Source organism: Ipomoea nil, unplaced genomic scaffold (assembly GCF_001879475.1).
Source record: "Ipomoea nil cultivar Tokyo-kokei standard unplaced genomic scaffold, Asagao_1.1 scaffold3017, whole genome shotgun sequence".
Taxonomy (NCBI): Eukaryota; Viridiplantae; Streptophyta; class Magnoliopsida; order Solanales; family Convolvulaceae; genus Ipomoea; species Ipomoea nil.
In genome coordinates this window covers 278,463-295,874 of record NW_017619445.1, presented here as the reverse complement: position 1 = coordinate 295,874, position 17,412 = coordinate 278,463, and the positions used below count along the sequence as shown (strand labels likewise).

At 39.2% G+C, this 17,412-nt stretch overlaps 1 protein-coding gene across 1 annotated transcript; it reads left to right on the top strand.

Moving 5' to 3' along the window:
* The first annotated feature begins 4,630 nt into the window (after positions 1–4,630).
* Positions 4,631–5,428, top strand: LOC109163327 (uncharacterized mitochondrial protein AtMg00810-like). Its single transcript, XM_019312080.1, has 2 exons — positions 4,631–4,658; positions 5,019–5,428. The coding sequence occupies exons 1-2, from the start codon at positions 4,631–4,633 to the stop codon at positions 5,426–5,428; spliced, it is 438 nt and encodes a 145-aa protein (XP_019167625.1).
* Positions 5,429–17,412: the final 11,984 nt, after the last annotated feature.

Below are 17,412 nucleotides of genomic sequence, written 5' to 3'. Positions count from 1 at the left end.
AAATAGATGAAGTTGAAGTAACGTCGAAAAGACAGCCGACCCCAAGTGCGTTAGATTTCGAAAGTGATCCCTCGGAGGACACAGGAGAAGAGTTCATATTTGAGGGATATAGCCTAGATCTAGACATTGCCCAATGTTTTAGTTGCGAGAGATCCGTCAAGAGGTTGATGAGTCACCCTCAATGGGCTGAAGTATTCAGCTGGAGGGGGTGACGTGCTCACCAATTGTTTACGAGTTCATTTCTTCCCTCGAGTTCAACGAGAGGGTGGAGAATGACAATATGATTTCCATTAGCTTCTCGCTGTTCAGACAGACCTATCACATTGCAACAAACCAACTGGCTAGATGTCTAGGATTATCAAGCCCGGAGAGATTACTGGATGAGTTCCAATCAGACCTAGAGGCACTATGCCTTTTGAATTCGCACAATAGTTCACCAAGATTTCAGAGGTTGAGGAATGTCTTCTGCCATCATCTGGCTAGAGCTGACTTTAGAATCATTAGGAGGCTTTTAAGCCACAACTTAGGGAAATCGGAAGCAGAGAGGGACACGGTGACGAAAGAGGATCTGTTCTACTTATGGAGTATGGAGACTGGTGTCAAGATAAATATGGGAAAGGTTTGTAGGAAATGGCTTCAGGAACTACATAGGCGCCAAGAAGAGATTATATTCATAGGACCGTTGTTGGCAAGACTAAGCTGGGGCTTGAAAATAGAGAAAACATACCTAGGAGAGGATGTCGTAGCCAGGATGAGCCCGTTTCCTAAGACTGAGATTGAGGCCATCGGCATTAGGACAGTGCCTAGTGTTAGGCTAGATGGTAGGCCCATGCCACATAGGTGTACACCCGTTGACCGCCATAGTAGCACACAGGAAGCACCTAGAAGCGAGCCGATTCCGCCGAAAGTGCTAGAAAGACTACCTCAAGTGACAGATTGGGTGTCACTAAGAGCATTCATACACCAGATGCACAGGGAAATAGTGAGCACAGTACTAGAGGCCATCCAGAGTCAGCAGGACCCGGGTGAGGCTACTCCTCCTAATCATGACCACGACGACCTCAGTTCGACACGTTCAAACTGATCCTTACAGGAACGAGAAGCTAGACCATCACACTTTCTTCGAGACTTTATTGAATTTGTGACTCTGTTTGTTGCTTGGTTCTCGTTAACTAAACTCTTGGTACCCTATACGTGGGGTGTCGCCCTTTATCCTTCTTAAACTGCTTTATTTTACTTGTTCTTAATTTTTTTTTCATGCAAGTTTTTACCTCTCTTAGTATTTCATGAATAAAACTTGTGAACTCTCTTATCTTTTGAAACCCATCTACCTGCAAGCTTAACTCTATGCTTAAACAGGAACAATGATGATGTTATATCATCCTTATACATCTTTATTAGCAATATTGAAGCATTTGCCACTAACGCTTAACTGCATATTCATGTTGTCCACATAATGGGGAACAGATTCTTCATCAATGACTGAGGAAATTCTCCTACAATGAAGGGGTTTTTTCTTTTCTCTAAACTTTTACCTTTCCTTGGTTTCTGCTTTTAATGTGTGGAAAGGTACTTTCCTGTGCTTATAGCTAGACTTTATTCTTTGCATGCGTTGTTGTCCCTTAGGTCCCATTGGCTATTCCTAAAGTGTGGAAAGGGACAACTCCCTTAGATTAAGTTCTGGGTGTGTATGAACAAAAAGGGGCACCCCTCACTGCACTTCTAAAGTGTGGAAAGGGAAACAAGGTTTCACTTTCCTGCTCTTGTTCACACCGGTGCGTCCATAGTAATGAACATCAGGACGATGTTGTTCTAAAGTGTGGAAAGGGGCGCACACTTTGTGCTTTAGTTTTTCAAAAAGAAAATTTTGGCATGCCTATGTGTAATCATTAGATAGCACATGCGACTAAGGAAATGAATGGAATTGGTTGCATCGTTTTGAAAATGTGTTTTATGATGCTTAGTTAGCTAAATTTTTGGAATAACTTTGAAAATTTTTCTCTTACACCCTTAGGATTGTATGGGTCCCAAGTAGGGTTATTTTTATTGCATGATTGTATGATAATTTACCTCTTATTTTGCCTAGACCTTAGTAAACGATTTCTCGAAGTGGGAGTGTGCACTTGCCAACCTTGGAAAGATAAAACAAAGCAAGGTCGGAAATGAACAAATCTTTTGGTTAGGCATGGAGCAAAAGGTGAGGCTTGTGGATAAATTGAAAAAAAAAATCCCAAACGAAAAAAGTATGAGTGATAGTAGAAGGGGATTACAAGAGAAAAAGGCAAAGTCTGAGAATGGTTGCCAAAGGAAAAAATACTGAAAAAATATATGAGCGAATGAGGGAGCCATTGCTTATGTCGAGATCACAAAATGTTCCTCTGGGCTAAAACATAGATATTTATGCCGAGGGGAATCAATCTTTGGCATAAGGGTGGAGGAAGGTGAGAAGCAGTGCTTTAGTCGGGACCATTAAAAGTCTACCCGGGTTTAAACTCAGAGCTCTGTGCCGGAGGAGACTGGACATTGGCATAAGGCTGGTGAGCGGTCCATACCAAACCTTTTCACTTAATTTTTGTAGAGGGCCTTGGCGCTATAAGGTTGGAAGTCGGTTGGGTTGTGCACATCGTTCCCACTAGTGTGGCTCGGCTATAGGCCTTAGTAAAATAGGAGGTGAATTCTCAATTTGGATTGCATGCATGAAGAGTGGTGTCTATAGTAAGGTCACCGTTTTTGCTCAAACGTTTTTCCTTTTTAAGGGGACGGTTTTCTATATTATTCCACGAGTTGTTGACTGGTGCGTGATTTACACATTTTCAAAACAATTCAGGGAATTCCATTCTATGCTAGTCTAGCGTTTGCTCTCTTTTAAAGAAACACTTGGCATATCAAAAATCTTTGTTCAAAGGCATCTTTTGAGTTTATCAGGACTTAATTGAAAAAATTGCTTGGGGACAAGCAAGCTAAAGTGTCGAAACTTGTGATAAGTCTCAAAACATGCTAGAATTCAGTGAGCTTTTCTAAGGTTTTACATGTGCATTTTAGCCGAAAAGTCTTATTTATAGAGCAAATTCTCTTAAAAGCACGAAAGTGATGGGAAAGACCGTCCAAATTCTATTTTATCTATTTTTGGACATTTTAGGACACGAAACGTGGTAAGAAGGGCTGGAAAAGCTAAGCCGAGGCAAGTACGCGAACGAGGACCGAACACGCCAAGGCTATGCACGAAGAAGAGAGACGGAATGGGAATTAGTTCCCATTCACGCCCCTCCTCACGGCGTGAGGGCGCCGTGAACGAGACACTAAAGAGGCCGGATGAAGCTTAAGACGCGGAGGGATTAATACCCCATTCACACCAGCGTCACGACATGACGCCGTGCGTGAATGGGAGGCCGAATGGCTTCATGATATTTAAAGCTCAAAGTCTCATTTTGCAAGAGAGCCAATTTTGTGTAGAGAGATTTCACTAGTTTAGATCACATTTTTAGAGAGAGGTTAGTAGGGTTCGAATAGGTTTCTAGAGAGAGATTTAGATCTACAATAGCAAACACCTTGTATGCTAGATTTTGCAAAGAAGCTTGAAGATTGAAGGCATTTTGGCTAGTAGATCTTCATCAACGATTTGTATTTGGTGGATCTAAACGATTGGGGTAAATTCTATCTTGTGCTTTATTGTTATATCTCTTTTTGCCCTTTGATTGTTGAGATCTTAACCATGCTTGGCTAAATCTAGTGGTTAGGATTGAGGTGTAGATTGTTATTGTGATGATGCTTTGATTTGCTTATCTTGTGATGTTTGATTGATTGTTGACTATGTGGATGTCTTGTTGTTGAGGATGATCTTTGTGACACTATTGGAGTGGGGCCCAACTCCTTGGATGGCGTTGGAAACCTAGGTCTAGGCAAGAGATTGCTAGATCCGGGTAGCCTTGATCCTCTTCATTTCTCTGTCTTCGATCCGAGAGGGCAAGACCTGGAAAGAGGTGAGGGCAAAGTGTTTGCTTAAATGCCTCATAGAGAACAAGAGTTCCTACGGGCGGCGTTAGACCAAACCGTCTTGACTAGTAGCGCACAATCAAACCACCACAAGACTCCCTTTGAGGGATTGACCAATCACATAACACAATCGAAACCCAATCCTACCCGCCTTTCTCTCTCTGAGTAAATTATTATTCCCCTGATCTACCTTTTTCCGTTTCAATAGCTTTCTAATAGCCTTCCAAACCAACAACGTCAATTCCATTTCCCGAAATGAGTCTTCAAGTGTCTCATCTACCCTACCTCTTCTCAAGCCCAACTTCCAAGTTGTCATTCGTCGAGGGAACGATACTCGGGGTGGTTCCGACTCCCCGTTTTACCATCTATCCATAACAATCCCAAACACACACAACTTCATTCTTTTGACCACGCTTTCAAGGAACCACAACCTAAGCGGATATGTTTGGTCACTACTCAGGTTTGTCCTACGGAACCTACATGTTAGACTCAAGCTGTTAAGTGTCCTGAGTGGCGTGATGCTATGGACCAAGAATTTAATGATTTTCTACATAATCGGACTTGGTCCTTGTTCTTTCCACCACAAGTATGAATTTTATTAGGTGAAAATGGGTGTTTTGCATGAAAAGGAAGGCTGATGGCACTATTGAGAGGCATAAATCCAGGTTAGTAGCAAACGGTTTCAATAAGGTTCCAGGTCCGGATTTCTTTGAAACATTCAGTCTAGTGGTCAAACCCACAATTGTAAGGTTTTTTTATCCTTAGCTTTATCATCTGGATGGATTATCAGGCAGCTAGGTGTTCATAATTCTTTTTAAAATGGAAATTTGGATGAAATTTTTTACATGAAGCAACCCCTTGGTTATATTGATGCTAGTTTTCCACACTATGTCTGCTTATTAAAACGTTCACTGTATGGATTAAAACAAGCTCCTAGAGTTTGGTTTAATTTTTTACACACGTTTTTAATATCTGTTGGTTTCAAGCGTGAAAGACAGATGTCTCTCTATTCTATTTCTCTCAAGATTCTGCACTGGTTTATTTGTTGGTCTATGTGGATGATATTCTTCTAATGGGAAGTGATCAGCCTCTAGTTACTCACTTACTCTCAAAATTGTCTGCCACTTTCAAGATTAGAGATCTTGGTGAACCAAATTTTTTTCTTGGCATTGAAACTGTTAAATGTGATGATGGAATTCTATTGTCTCAACCACGATATATGAATGATATTTTGATACGTGCCGGCATGGCAGAATGCAAATCTCTCTCTACTCCTATATCTGTTTCAAAAATTGTTCCCTTTAGTGCACACTTATATGATGATCATACGCAGTATAGGAGCCTGGCTGGAGCACTACAATATCTCACTGTTACACGACCTGATTTATCCTTTGCAGTTAATCAGCTTTGTCCACATCACATTGGGAGCAGCTGAAACATGTGTTGAGGTATGTTAAGGGAACAGTTGGGTTTGGGTTGCGTATACGGAAATCCATGTTAAAGGAAATTCATTCTTTTTCTGATTATGATTGGGCTGGTTGCCCTGAAGATCGCAAATCCACTAGTGGTTTTGCTGTTTTTCTGGGGACTAATCTTATATCTTGGATCTATAAGAAGCAAATAACTGTTGCTAGGTCTTCCACTGAGGCGGAATACAAAGCCCTAGCAGATATCGGTGTAGAGGTATATATTATGGATTATTTCGTTGCTACGCGAAATAAAGGTGCCAGGTATTTCTATTCCAAAGATATGATGTGACAATCTAGGTGCTACCTATATGTGTGCTAGTCCAATCTTTCATGCACACACCAAGCACGTAGAAATTGAATATCACTTTGTGCGAGATAGAGTGGTTTCTGGAGATATTCAAGTCAACTTCATCTCAACCAAAGATCATCTTACAGATATTTTACGAGAAGAGCTCTATCGGTCCTAGATTTTCTTTTGTTAGAGACAAGCTACAGATTACTAGTATACCATGTGCTTGAGGGGTGGTATTAGGACTTTATGTATTTGAGTCAGTTTATGATTTCTTATCCCAATCATTCTGTGACTCTTCCGTATATATGTTCTCATTGTCTGTATTCTTTGTACTCATCTCATTCAATACAATTATTAGTGTTCTCATCCCTTTTATACTACCTAGGTAAGATGATTAGTACATTTTTCCTTGGAGAGTGTAAAAGTAAAAGTTATGAATAAATGTTGTATGTATAAGATAGTAGTATAGTAGTATTATGGTTTAAGGTTATAAATGTAGGAAATAAGTTTCCCAGCATAGGCGACAATTCAGTAGTGCTGTATTCTTAAAAAAAATTCAAAATCAGGAAATGGTGAAACTTAATGGCTCAATAATAATCGGAGACCAGAGAATGAAAGGCAAGATGCTTTTCAAGGTTGTAAGCAGTTTCATAAAATTCTATATTCTGTAATACTGTAATAACTAAATAATAAATACAATTATTTCAAGTTATTTCAATATTATTTGACCATTCAAGCAACATACAGCTATTTATATGTTTATTTACAACATATATCAAGCAACTGAAATTTAAGAGTTAATAACCAAAATGGTCCCTTGACTATAGCGAAATTACCAATTTGGTCCTCGATTATTATTTTTACCCAATTAAGTCCTTAACTATGAAAATTTTATCCAATTTGATCCTCTGTTTGGTCAACTGTTAATTGACTGACAAAATTGAGGGTTTTTATGGAATTTCAGTACATGCACCATTTCCACGGTCAAAACTCTTACTTTCAGTGCTGCTAGGAGCTGGATCACCATGGCTTCCACTGCACCGCCGTCGCGCCCCGCCTTCCCCGGCGGCGTAGGAAGCACTAAGAAGCCTCTCGGCCTTTTCGCCAAGCTTCTTTTCGCCAACGCAATGAAGAGAAAACACAGCTTCATTCAATTCTTCGCGATGACCGGAATTCTTCTCTTGAGCGTGCGCTCTCTGGGCCAAAAGTACTGATTCAACGATCTCCAAGAGGACATGGAGGCGCTGAAAGAAGAGCAAGAAGGACTTACTAAACGCATGAATCACATCAGGCAAAGCCTTCTAGCTGAAGCTGCCGTCGAGCCCACCGGCCACTTCGCCTCCCGCCTTCACCTCCTCTTCCCCCAAGACGAGAAAGATTTGGGTAGCGATTTCCCAAATTTCTAAATTTATTTATTATGAGTTTGTTAGAATGTTAGAAGAGAGCAAGAGAAGCAGTTTGGGGTTGTTGTTTGTGCCACTATACAGAAGGTAGAGGGACCAGGGTGGGTGCAGACTGCAGAGAGATCCACTTGGGAAATTCTAGTGTATTTGTAGTTAGGCGAAGAGTGAGTTTTGATGGTTGGATGATGGAATATATTGGAATAAACATTTAAATAGTATAACAAACCAACAACACTAACAACTGGTAATTGGTGAGCAATCTACTGTGGATTTTATACACAGTCGCCGGAGGTTTTACGATGCTAAATGGGGAAGGAGAAAAAAAGCCAGTAGAATTACAATTTTGTCCTCATTTTTGACGGTCAACAAACAAACAAATTAACGGAGGACTAAATTAGGTAAAAATTATATTAGTTAAGGACTTAAATGGGTAAGAATGATAGTTGGGGACTAAATTGGTAATTACAGCATAGTCAAGGGCCATTTTGATTATTAACTCGAAATTTAATATATAGTTATTTATGTGTTTATTTACAACATGTATCATGTAGGTCATATGTGGCAAATAATACTGTGGACCGCGGTCCACAATGCATTGTGGTCTAGGCATCAAATATACACTGAAGTTTCATTTCAACAGACCTACAATATATTTTGATATAACTACAGTTTCGCTGGACAATATACACTCAAATATGTGAAATTGTTATTCAGTTTCATTTTGTATACTGTTGGCCCGAAAGGGTGGCGAGAAGTCTAGGGGGGGGGGGGGTGAATAGACTTCTCTAAGTTTTCTTTTCTTCTTCTCAAAACACACAAGGTAAATAACACTTTGGTAAATTCAACTCTAAGTAACAAGCATCAACAAGTTAAACAACTTAGAGTGTGCAGCGGAATAGATAGCGGTAAAGTGTTATGCTTGATTGTGTGGTGCTCAAAGAGAGATTCTAAACATGCAACACGTTAGAAGCACTTGATATGGTTCAAGGAAGATGTACGTAAAGTTTGGCTTGCATGCAAACGTGGAAACTATCAAACCCAGATAGATAAAGATATGCAATAAATCGTAATCGAGTTAGTTCGCAGTTAGAATGAGCATGCACAAAATATATGAACAGTAAGTAAAGAGAGAGAGAGATTTATAGTGGTTCGGAGATGGTGTAATTCTCCTACTCCACTCTTCTCCTTTCACTTCAAGGAGGAAATTCACTATTCTTCGATCACCCAGATACAATAGTGAATAAGTGTCCACCGACACTTCTCCGAGTGCTTCGCACAAAGCTACACTCCTCAAAGGTTTTTCGCAAGCTCCTCTTGTTACTCCGCCTTCCCGAGTACTTCGCACCAAGCTGTACTCCTTCACCACGAGAACTGTGCACAAAGCTACGCTCTCACAAGGTTTTTACAAGCTCCCCTTGTTACTCTGCCCTTTACACCGAGTGCTACGCACAAAGCTACACTCAACCAGCGTTTTTCACTCTCTCCAGTTACTCTGCCCTCTTTATACACTCAGTAGAGAAGTTTACAAAGAAATAAAATATTTCTCTCTCTCAGACTTGAATTCTATTGTATATAGCTCAATATATTGCTTCTTGGCTGATTTGAATATTGCTTGCTTTTCTCTTGCTTGTATATCTTAATTGATCAGCCGTACTCAATTTGTAGATCGCTCAATCGGGGTCACTTGTCTTCAAGTCTGCTTGGACAATTTATAGCCAATGAAAGCTATTTGCCCGTTGATCAACTTTCGATCTCGATCGTCCATCTTCGTATGTAGTTGATCAAAATAAAGTTGTCAACTTGATCTGAAATGTTAGGCAGTAGTCTTTTCGCCTTTTGTCAGATGATTTGAATATTTTGCCCGTTGCCGTGTCTTGAATTTTGTAGCCTCCAAAATTTGAATAAGTTCGGCGCGGCAAGCTTGACATTTCTTGTCCTTCATAAATGTTTTGACATATCAAGTTGATCAAATAATTCATCTGCTATTTCTTGCTTCAGTATGAAAATATATCTTTGTGAATCAGCTTTCTTCGAGCGTTTCTGGTTCCATCGTAAAAACATTGTTGTTCAGATGAAAATATATCAGTTATTTTCTCCTTCACGATCCATGTAGAATGATATATTGGAACCTCTGTAAAAACTTTATAGTTTGTGCATGGTGAGATTCTCTGTTTCTATTTTGTGCTTGGTCTACCTTACTTGGTGTGCTTCTTCATCAGTGCATGGATTTTGTGAGACTTGTGCATTTTGCTTGGTTAGTCTGAGACTTGTGCATTTGACTTGGTTAGTCTCCAAGCTACTTAGTAGCCAACTTGGTTAGTCTCCTTTTTGCCTAGTCTCCCAAGCTTGCTAGTCTTCTTCTAGGGTTAGTCTCCCAAGCTTGCTAGTCTTCTTCTTGGGTTAGTCTCCAATACGGTTTGCTTAGTCGCTCCTTAGTCTCTCAAGTAAGGCAAAAATGCTTATCATGAGATTTGAACTTAGGATCACTTAGCATAGCTTACACATATATCATCCAACTCCTCTAGCATAGTTCTTAGCATGACTTATCCGCATCATAATTTTGTTAAGCTATAATCCTGCTTAACTTCTTTAGATAAATTATGATCTTCAAGACTTGTACGTGGGTTGCATGATATGGGTGCACCATACTCTGTAGACTCAAACTGACTCAAATAAAATTGGGGACTACTTGATTTTTCAAAAATACATTCGGCTCATCAAAATTTACAATTTATTCCTAACAATTTCCCCGTTTTTTATGATGCCAAAACTTATACCCAAGTCATTTTGGCTTTGTCAATTTGAAAAATAATTTCTTTTGTTTCGATTTTATTTCGACTAGCCAATTGACGGGTTTAATAAAAATTGAGACTTAGAGATTTTAAAATTGGACAATCCTAAACGTATACTTGAGACTTTGATCGTGGGGTTTGCCATTTTTCCTTTTTAGCTTGAATTTTTCTTCCCCCTAAATTTTATCTTCTCATTTATACGTGTCACATATTAATTCTAGGTCCAAATTAAAATATTGAGACATACTAAACACAATTAAATAAAATAGCTAAGACACACTAGATGAGTATGGAACCAATTTTAGTCATGCATAGTCAACCCATTTAGCATAGCAATAAATAACGTACCAACATATCATAATGTGCTAGCCAAAATATTATGTACACCAAAATTATGAGTTGTGTCAAACAATTTTTACCTCCCTCTTAGCTTTGCATTGATGTGTGCCCGTAGCTTCTTGAAATCTTTCTCAAGACCTTTGTGTTGAAATGGTGCTGCAACTTGTCCGGTTACGTGATTACCGTATGCCTCCCATATGTTGTCTCCTTTCAACACACCTACTTCATGCCAAAAGATGCATTCATCGAATGAACGGCCATCACACATTTGTTCACTCTGATGCTCGAACTCGATTTGAAGCTCTTGTAATTTTTGCATTTTTGTGGCAATTGGCTTCGGCAATGGTGCATTCGGCGTGGGTGGCAAAACATCGTGCGGGGTTGAGCTCGAACTAGGATATGTACCTCTTAGATAGTCAATCATGCTCCCACTATGCCCTTGGCCTTGACCACTTCGACCTCTTGGTGTTGTTGTCGATCGAATGAGCTCAACTAAAAGTCCTCTCGGCTGTGGCGCGTGTGCATAAGCTTGAGGCACAAAATGACTTGCTAAACCTTCCCCCTATTCGGCAGCATTCACAAACCGCTGAAAGCTCTCCGAGGAGGTGACTTGGTTTTGTCGAACACCATCAAGTAGATCCATGTTGACATGTGTTTGTTGTAGGAGTCCTTTCATTTGTTGCTCCAACAACTTAAGTCTTGAAATTGTTTCGGTGCCCAACTTTCCCATCTCCATAAACATCTTCAAAATTTCATTCTTCAATTCGTCCTTAGCCGTGTCAATTTCTTTCTTCAAAAGTCCTTGTCTATTGAACAATTGCTCGGCTCGGTTGAACATGGCCTTGTGATAGTCATCAAGTTTGTGGTCCATGTTGTCAATCTTGTTATTCAAATCTCCCGTGGACTCTTGGACTATCAATTTGACATCTCCCACAATTCCCTCACGTAAGGATTGAGCATTGAAAGTTGCTTCGGGTTGAATTGGAGGTGATGGATTCAGCATAGAGTGAATGAAATCATCTTGAGGAGTGGCAAGCATTGTCTCGGCTAGATTCGGCTCGGCTTCTTCGTTGTTGTAGCAAATCATCAACCTTGTGTTGTTTCTTGGGTTTTCTTGATCATAAAGTTCACACCTAGTTGGCAAAGTTGGCAAATTGTTTGCTTCATCCAAGTTCAAAGACACTTGGTGACTTGGTGCACTCCCATCTTCTCGAATTGATCCCGTAATCTCCGTCGCGGAATGAGGAAAATAGGACTCAAAGCTTAATTTTTCATCCCCAGTTGTAGCAGGGTACGGGTCCAACTCTGGCAAACTTCCATCATCAACTCTTGCCATTGATCCTTCTCCGGGAGCCCTTCGAATTTCCTCCATCGAATTAACAGTGGCCCGTCGAATATCATTTGGATCAAATTCTCCAATCTGTGCGTTCGATGCGGCTTCAACAATTATATTTTTCTCGGTTCTTCTCTTCCTTGCAAGCTTGGTCATAAAGCAGGAATTAATGACCAACAATCTCGTGGCTCGGGCAAGGTCACGAGTACCTAGCCAACTCAAGACAAGTTCTTCCCTTTCCAAAGTATTTGGCCCAATTGTTTCGGCCAAGATGTTGTGATTGACCAATCTCCAAGCTCTCCAAGCTTTAGCACGCTGAAACTCCTCCAATAACACACTGTCTACTCCAATAGTTGGTATATCCTCCAAAATACCAACTTCAACTCTATCAACTTCCACTTCATTAACCTCCACTCTATCAATTCTATCAATGGGCAAAGGTGGATTATTTGGGTTTAGAGAGTTGACAAAAGATGCGGGTAAGGGGTGGCTTGTGGCATCTTCATTTGATCTAATTGCGTGGGTGTTGGATCCTTCATTGTTTGGTTCACAGATAAAGGATCTTAGAGCTAGGGAAGGGTTAGAGGCTTTTCTTTTTCGGGTAGGTTTGGGTACGGTGGGAGCTTTTGGTTCGGTGGAGTTTGGTCTAAAAAGGTAGTTATGATTCATGACATGTCTAGCTTTGGATAGAGTTAAATTTTTGGTTCTTAGGATCTCCCCAATTGCAAAACCATATCCAATCTCTTGTTGAAACCAACCATGCATCAACCAACGGCTTGGCCTTCACTAGTGAATCACACAACCTCTCAAACATGAAAGCTCCTCAATCAACACATACATTATCCATAATAACATTCATGATCATGAGTTTCTCCCTAGACAATTTGTCACGGCAATAATATCTAGACTCAACACATTTGTGTACAATATCCAATATGAGTCCATATTCCTTTTTGAGATCATTTTGCTTGCCATTAATCTTAGGAGCTAGCGGTGCGTTGGCATCGCGTACCTCGGTCCAAAAGGTATTGACATCAAAATCATGAGTTTCTACTCTCAAATTTGATTCAACAAGATTAAATACCCTCCGAAAATCATCGATTTTTATTTCTACTTCAATTCCTTTCACCATAGAAATAATCGAATTATTCTCAACTTTAGCATGCAAATATAGCTCGGTCACCTCATCTTTGTAAAAACCAACATATCTAAAGGTGCAAAAATTTAACAACCCACAATTTTCAAGAGAGTTGATAATTTTTACCCCTAAAGCTTTGTCTTGGACTTGCTTGTTGAAATCGGTGATGTCGAGAATCATCCCACTAAGCACACGGCTTGATTTCTTTGTTCCTCTAGTGGTGATTGTCTCCGTCTCCAATTGTTCAACCTCCATTGATTAGATTTTGAGATGGGCGATTTTGGTGGATTTATCGGATTTTTCGGCGGTAGAATCCGAAAAGGGTGAGGAATTTGGGTATTTGGTTTTAGACAGTTTTTGGATGAGATTTTGGGTTTGGGTGATGGGTATTTATGGGTAGAATATTTTTGTGTAGAGATTTTGGGTTGATGTGGAGGCAATGGGAGATGTGAGCTTCTTCCTTGTTCGAAAATCCGGGCGGCGAGAATGGAGAAGAAGAAGAGATTTCTCTTTTTGGGTTTCTTTCTTCTATCCGTTAGAATTTAGGAAAAATTCCATGCGAAATTACTTCTTTGCGCTCTAGTGGATGGAGAGAGAGTGTTGATCTATTTGAGGATAAATTCGACCTTCCACATGATTTAAATTTGCCAGCTCATATTTAAATACTCCATTTGTTGGTACATGGCGCCAAAAATTGTGCTTCAAATAACTGCCAACCTGGAGCAAAACAGATAAAAAAAAATCTCGAAAATAATTTGTTAGAGCAATAAATTTATTCAGATAAATATTATCACATCGATTTCATGTTTCAATAAAGCTGATAAAATTTTTAGAGTGACAGATATATACCTAATATTCTGAAAAGGTCTTTCAAGTTCCAAAGTAAATTAAATGAATTTTGACTTTCTACTGCCCTGAACCTAATCTTTTTGACTTTTGATATTTCAATTTTAGGCAAACATACATCAAAATAAATTCCTTTATATATAATGACCCACATATCATGCAACTACCTAAGTTCCCCCTTAATAAATGCTTATAATAACCCAACCAAAAATTTGTTCCCCCTTAATTGCATATTCTTAAACACACTAAGCTTAAATAAATTAAACTAATTCAACACACTTAGTAAATAAGATAGCAATTAAATTACACAAATTAAACATACTAAAAACGTGACAACTAAGTAAACATGTGACACAAATTTCACATATCTTAACATGTACGCAAATTTCGTAAGACACAATTAACATATTTAGGCACACATATATTTTACAAAAACATGTACGCAATTAAATACATATCACACGTACACAAACATAACATATGTTTCAAAAAAAATTAAAACATGTAGGTCACATTAATAACACTTTACATACACAGCGCGAACACATTTTTAAAAATTAAGAGTTTAGAAAAGCTTAGCTCATTTCGATCATTCCCATTTCATGCCTTAGAGTTGCAAAACGAGATTCACACAACGGTTTTGTGAGAATGTCGGCAATTTGATTCTCCTTGGGAACATGATCGATTTTCAAATCTTTCTTTTCGACGTGGTCTCGAATAAAATGGTGTCAAACGTCGATATGCTTGGTCCGCAAATGAAGTACCGGATTTTGGGTTATGGCGATTGCACTAGTATTATCGCATAAAATGCTAACGTTTTCGCACTTAATCCCATAGTCCAATAATTGTTGCTTCATCCACAAGATTTGTGCGTAACAACTCCCAGCTGCAATATATTCGGCTTCGGCAGTGCTCGTAGCTATAGAGTTTTGCTTTTTGCTGAACCAAGACACCAATCTTCCCCCTAAGAACTGGCATGTCCCTGAGGTACTTTTTCGGTCTATTTTACAACTTGCAAAATCTGCATATGAATAACCAGTTAGTGTAAAATCTCCTTCTTTGGGATACCATAATCCCACATTAATTGTTCCTTTGAGATATCGAATTATCTTCTTGGTTGCAATCAGATGACTTTCTTTGGGCTTTGATTGGAATCTTGCACATACGCCAACCGAGTAGGATATGTCTGGTCTGCTTGTGGTTAAGTATAGTAACGATCCAATCATCCCTCGATACATCGTTTGGCCGATATCTTTTCTTTCATCATCTTTATCCAGTTTCTGAGATGTACTCATGGGAATTTTGACTGAGGATTTTCCATCTATGCCAAATTTCTTGATAAGATCTCTTGTGTACTTGGCTTGATTTATGAAAATTCCTTCTTCAAGCTGCTTGACTTTCAGCCCCAAAAAGTAATTTAATTCTCTCATCATACTCATCTCGAACCTGTTCTGCATGAGCTTAGAAAATTTCTCACATAAAGATTTATCAGTACTTCCAAAAATGATATCATCAACATAAATTTGTACTAATAAAATGTGATTATTTTCTTGAATTCTAAAGAGGGTTTTATCGACTAGACCTTTGGTGAATCCAGAACTAATTAAGAACATTGACAAGGTGTCGTACCAAGCTCGCGGAGCTTGTTTTAAACCGTACAATGCCTTCTTTAATTTGTAGACTTGATCACCAACGTCTTTTACCTCAAACCTGGGTGGTTGTTCGACGTAAACTTCTTCTTCAACTAAGCCATTAAGAAATGCGCTCTTTACGTCCATTTGATATACGATGAGATTCTTGTGCGCTGCAGATGCTAGGAATATCCGGATTTCTTCAAGTCGTGCGACGGGGCGAATGTCTCATCAAAATCAATGCCTTCTTCTTGTGAATACCCCTTCGTGACTAATCTTGCTTATTCCTAACAATGACAACGTCTTCGTTTGCTTTGTTCCTAAAGACCCACTTAGTGCCAATTACATTTTGGTGCGTTGGTCTTGGAACAAGTTTCCATACGTCGTTGCGCTTAAATTGATCTAATTATTCTTGCATGGCATCTATCCAACTTGGATCGGCTAAAGCTTCGTCAATTTCTTTTGGTTCCAATTGTGATAGAAAACATGAAAACATTGCATCCCTTGTCACTTGTTCATCCCTTGTAGATGATCGTGTTCTTACTTCGTCTCTCGGATTTCCAATGACTAAGACATGTGAGTGACTTCTTACCCATTTTCGATTTGGTTGAAAACTCATTGGATTCTCGGAGTTTCCTTCTTGTTGAAATATCACTTGGTCTGATTCCACTTGTTGTGAATTATTGACGGGTTCATCTTCTAGGATTTCTTCCGTTGCAATTCCGGGTGCAAATTCGGTTGTAGGTGTGAGTGATACTTCGGGTGTCACATTTTGTATTTTCTCAATTTGGTGAGTACCCATATAACTTGATTCTTCTACATCCTGCAACACATCATCTTTGAAAGTATCATTAGAATTATTTAAATCACGATTACCTCCATTATTTTTGCCATTTTTGTCGTGATTTTTGTCAAACACAACGTGAATCGATTCTTCTACCACCATGGTTGATTTGTTGATTATTCTATATGCCTTGCCGGTAGATGAATATCCTAAGAATGTTCCTTCGTCCGCTCGCTCGTCAAAAGTCTTTAAATGAGACTTTCCATTAACAAGTACAAAACATTTACAACCAAATGTATGAAAATAGGTTAGATTGAGTTTTCTCCCTTTCCATAATTCATATGGTGTTTTGTTATAAGACTTGTGGATTAGACTGTGATTTTGAGTATAGCACGCCGTATTGATAGCTTCTGCCCAAAATCTTTTTGGTAGTCCGGCGGCTGCTATCATGACTCGTGCGACTTCCTTGAGTGTTCGATTTCTTCTTTCAGCTACACCATTTTGTTGCGGCGTTCGTGCGGCAGATAATTGATGTGAGATTCCTTATGAGTTGCAGTACGATTGAATCACTGTGTTCACGAACTCTGTTCCTCGATCGGTTCGTATTGTTGCAATCTTCATGTCCTTTTCGACTTGTAGTAGCTTCAACAACTCTGGCAACTTTGATAAAACTTCATCCTTTTTCTTGATGAATATTGTCCATGTGTAGCTGGAAAAATCATCAACAACCAAAGTATATTTCTTACCACTTATACTTACTTGGTCTACTGGACCAAATAAATCCATGTGCAGTAGTAGACTTAAGGGTCTTGATGTTGATTCTTGAGCTTTGGATTTGAAAGATGCTTTGATTTGTTTTCCTTTCTAGCATGCATCACATATTTGATTTTTCTTGAACACAATATTGGGTAGTCCTTCGACTAGCTTATTTCTTGCTAGCTTGTTGATGGTTTTGAAATTCAAATGATTTAGCCTTCTGTGTCATTCCCAACTAGCTTCATTCGAATTGTTTACCATCAAGCATACGGATTCCTTTGTTGTACTCCAATCTACAACGTACATATTCTTCTTTCTTGATCCGGCGAGTACGACTTCATTTGTAGATTCGTCCTTGACTTGACATTTGCCTTTGAAAAATTCTACGAGATATCCTTTGTTGCAAAATTGACTTGTACTAAACAAGTTGAATTTTAATCCCTCGACATAAGATACGTCTTCAATTCGTAGACCATTTTTCACAATTGAACCCGTTCCTTTTGTCATTCCATATCGATCGTTACCACCGAAAACTACTTTTGGTCCTTCGATACTTTTGAATTCAACTAGACTAGCTTTATTGCTGGTCATGTGTCGAGAGCATCCGCTATCGAAATACCAAACTTCCTGCAAAAA

Excerpts from the sequence above, each read along its gene's own strand:
- LOC109163327 (XM_019312080.1), top strand. The coding sequence starts at position 4,631 with ATGGCACTATTGAGAGGCATAAATCCAG. Across the intron at positions 4,659-5,018 it reads ATTGAGAGGCATAAATCCAG|ATTCTGCACTGGTTTATTTG; the intron begins GTTAGTAGCAAA and ends ATTTCTCTCAAG.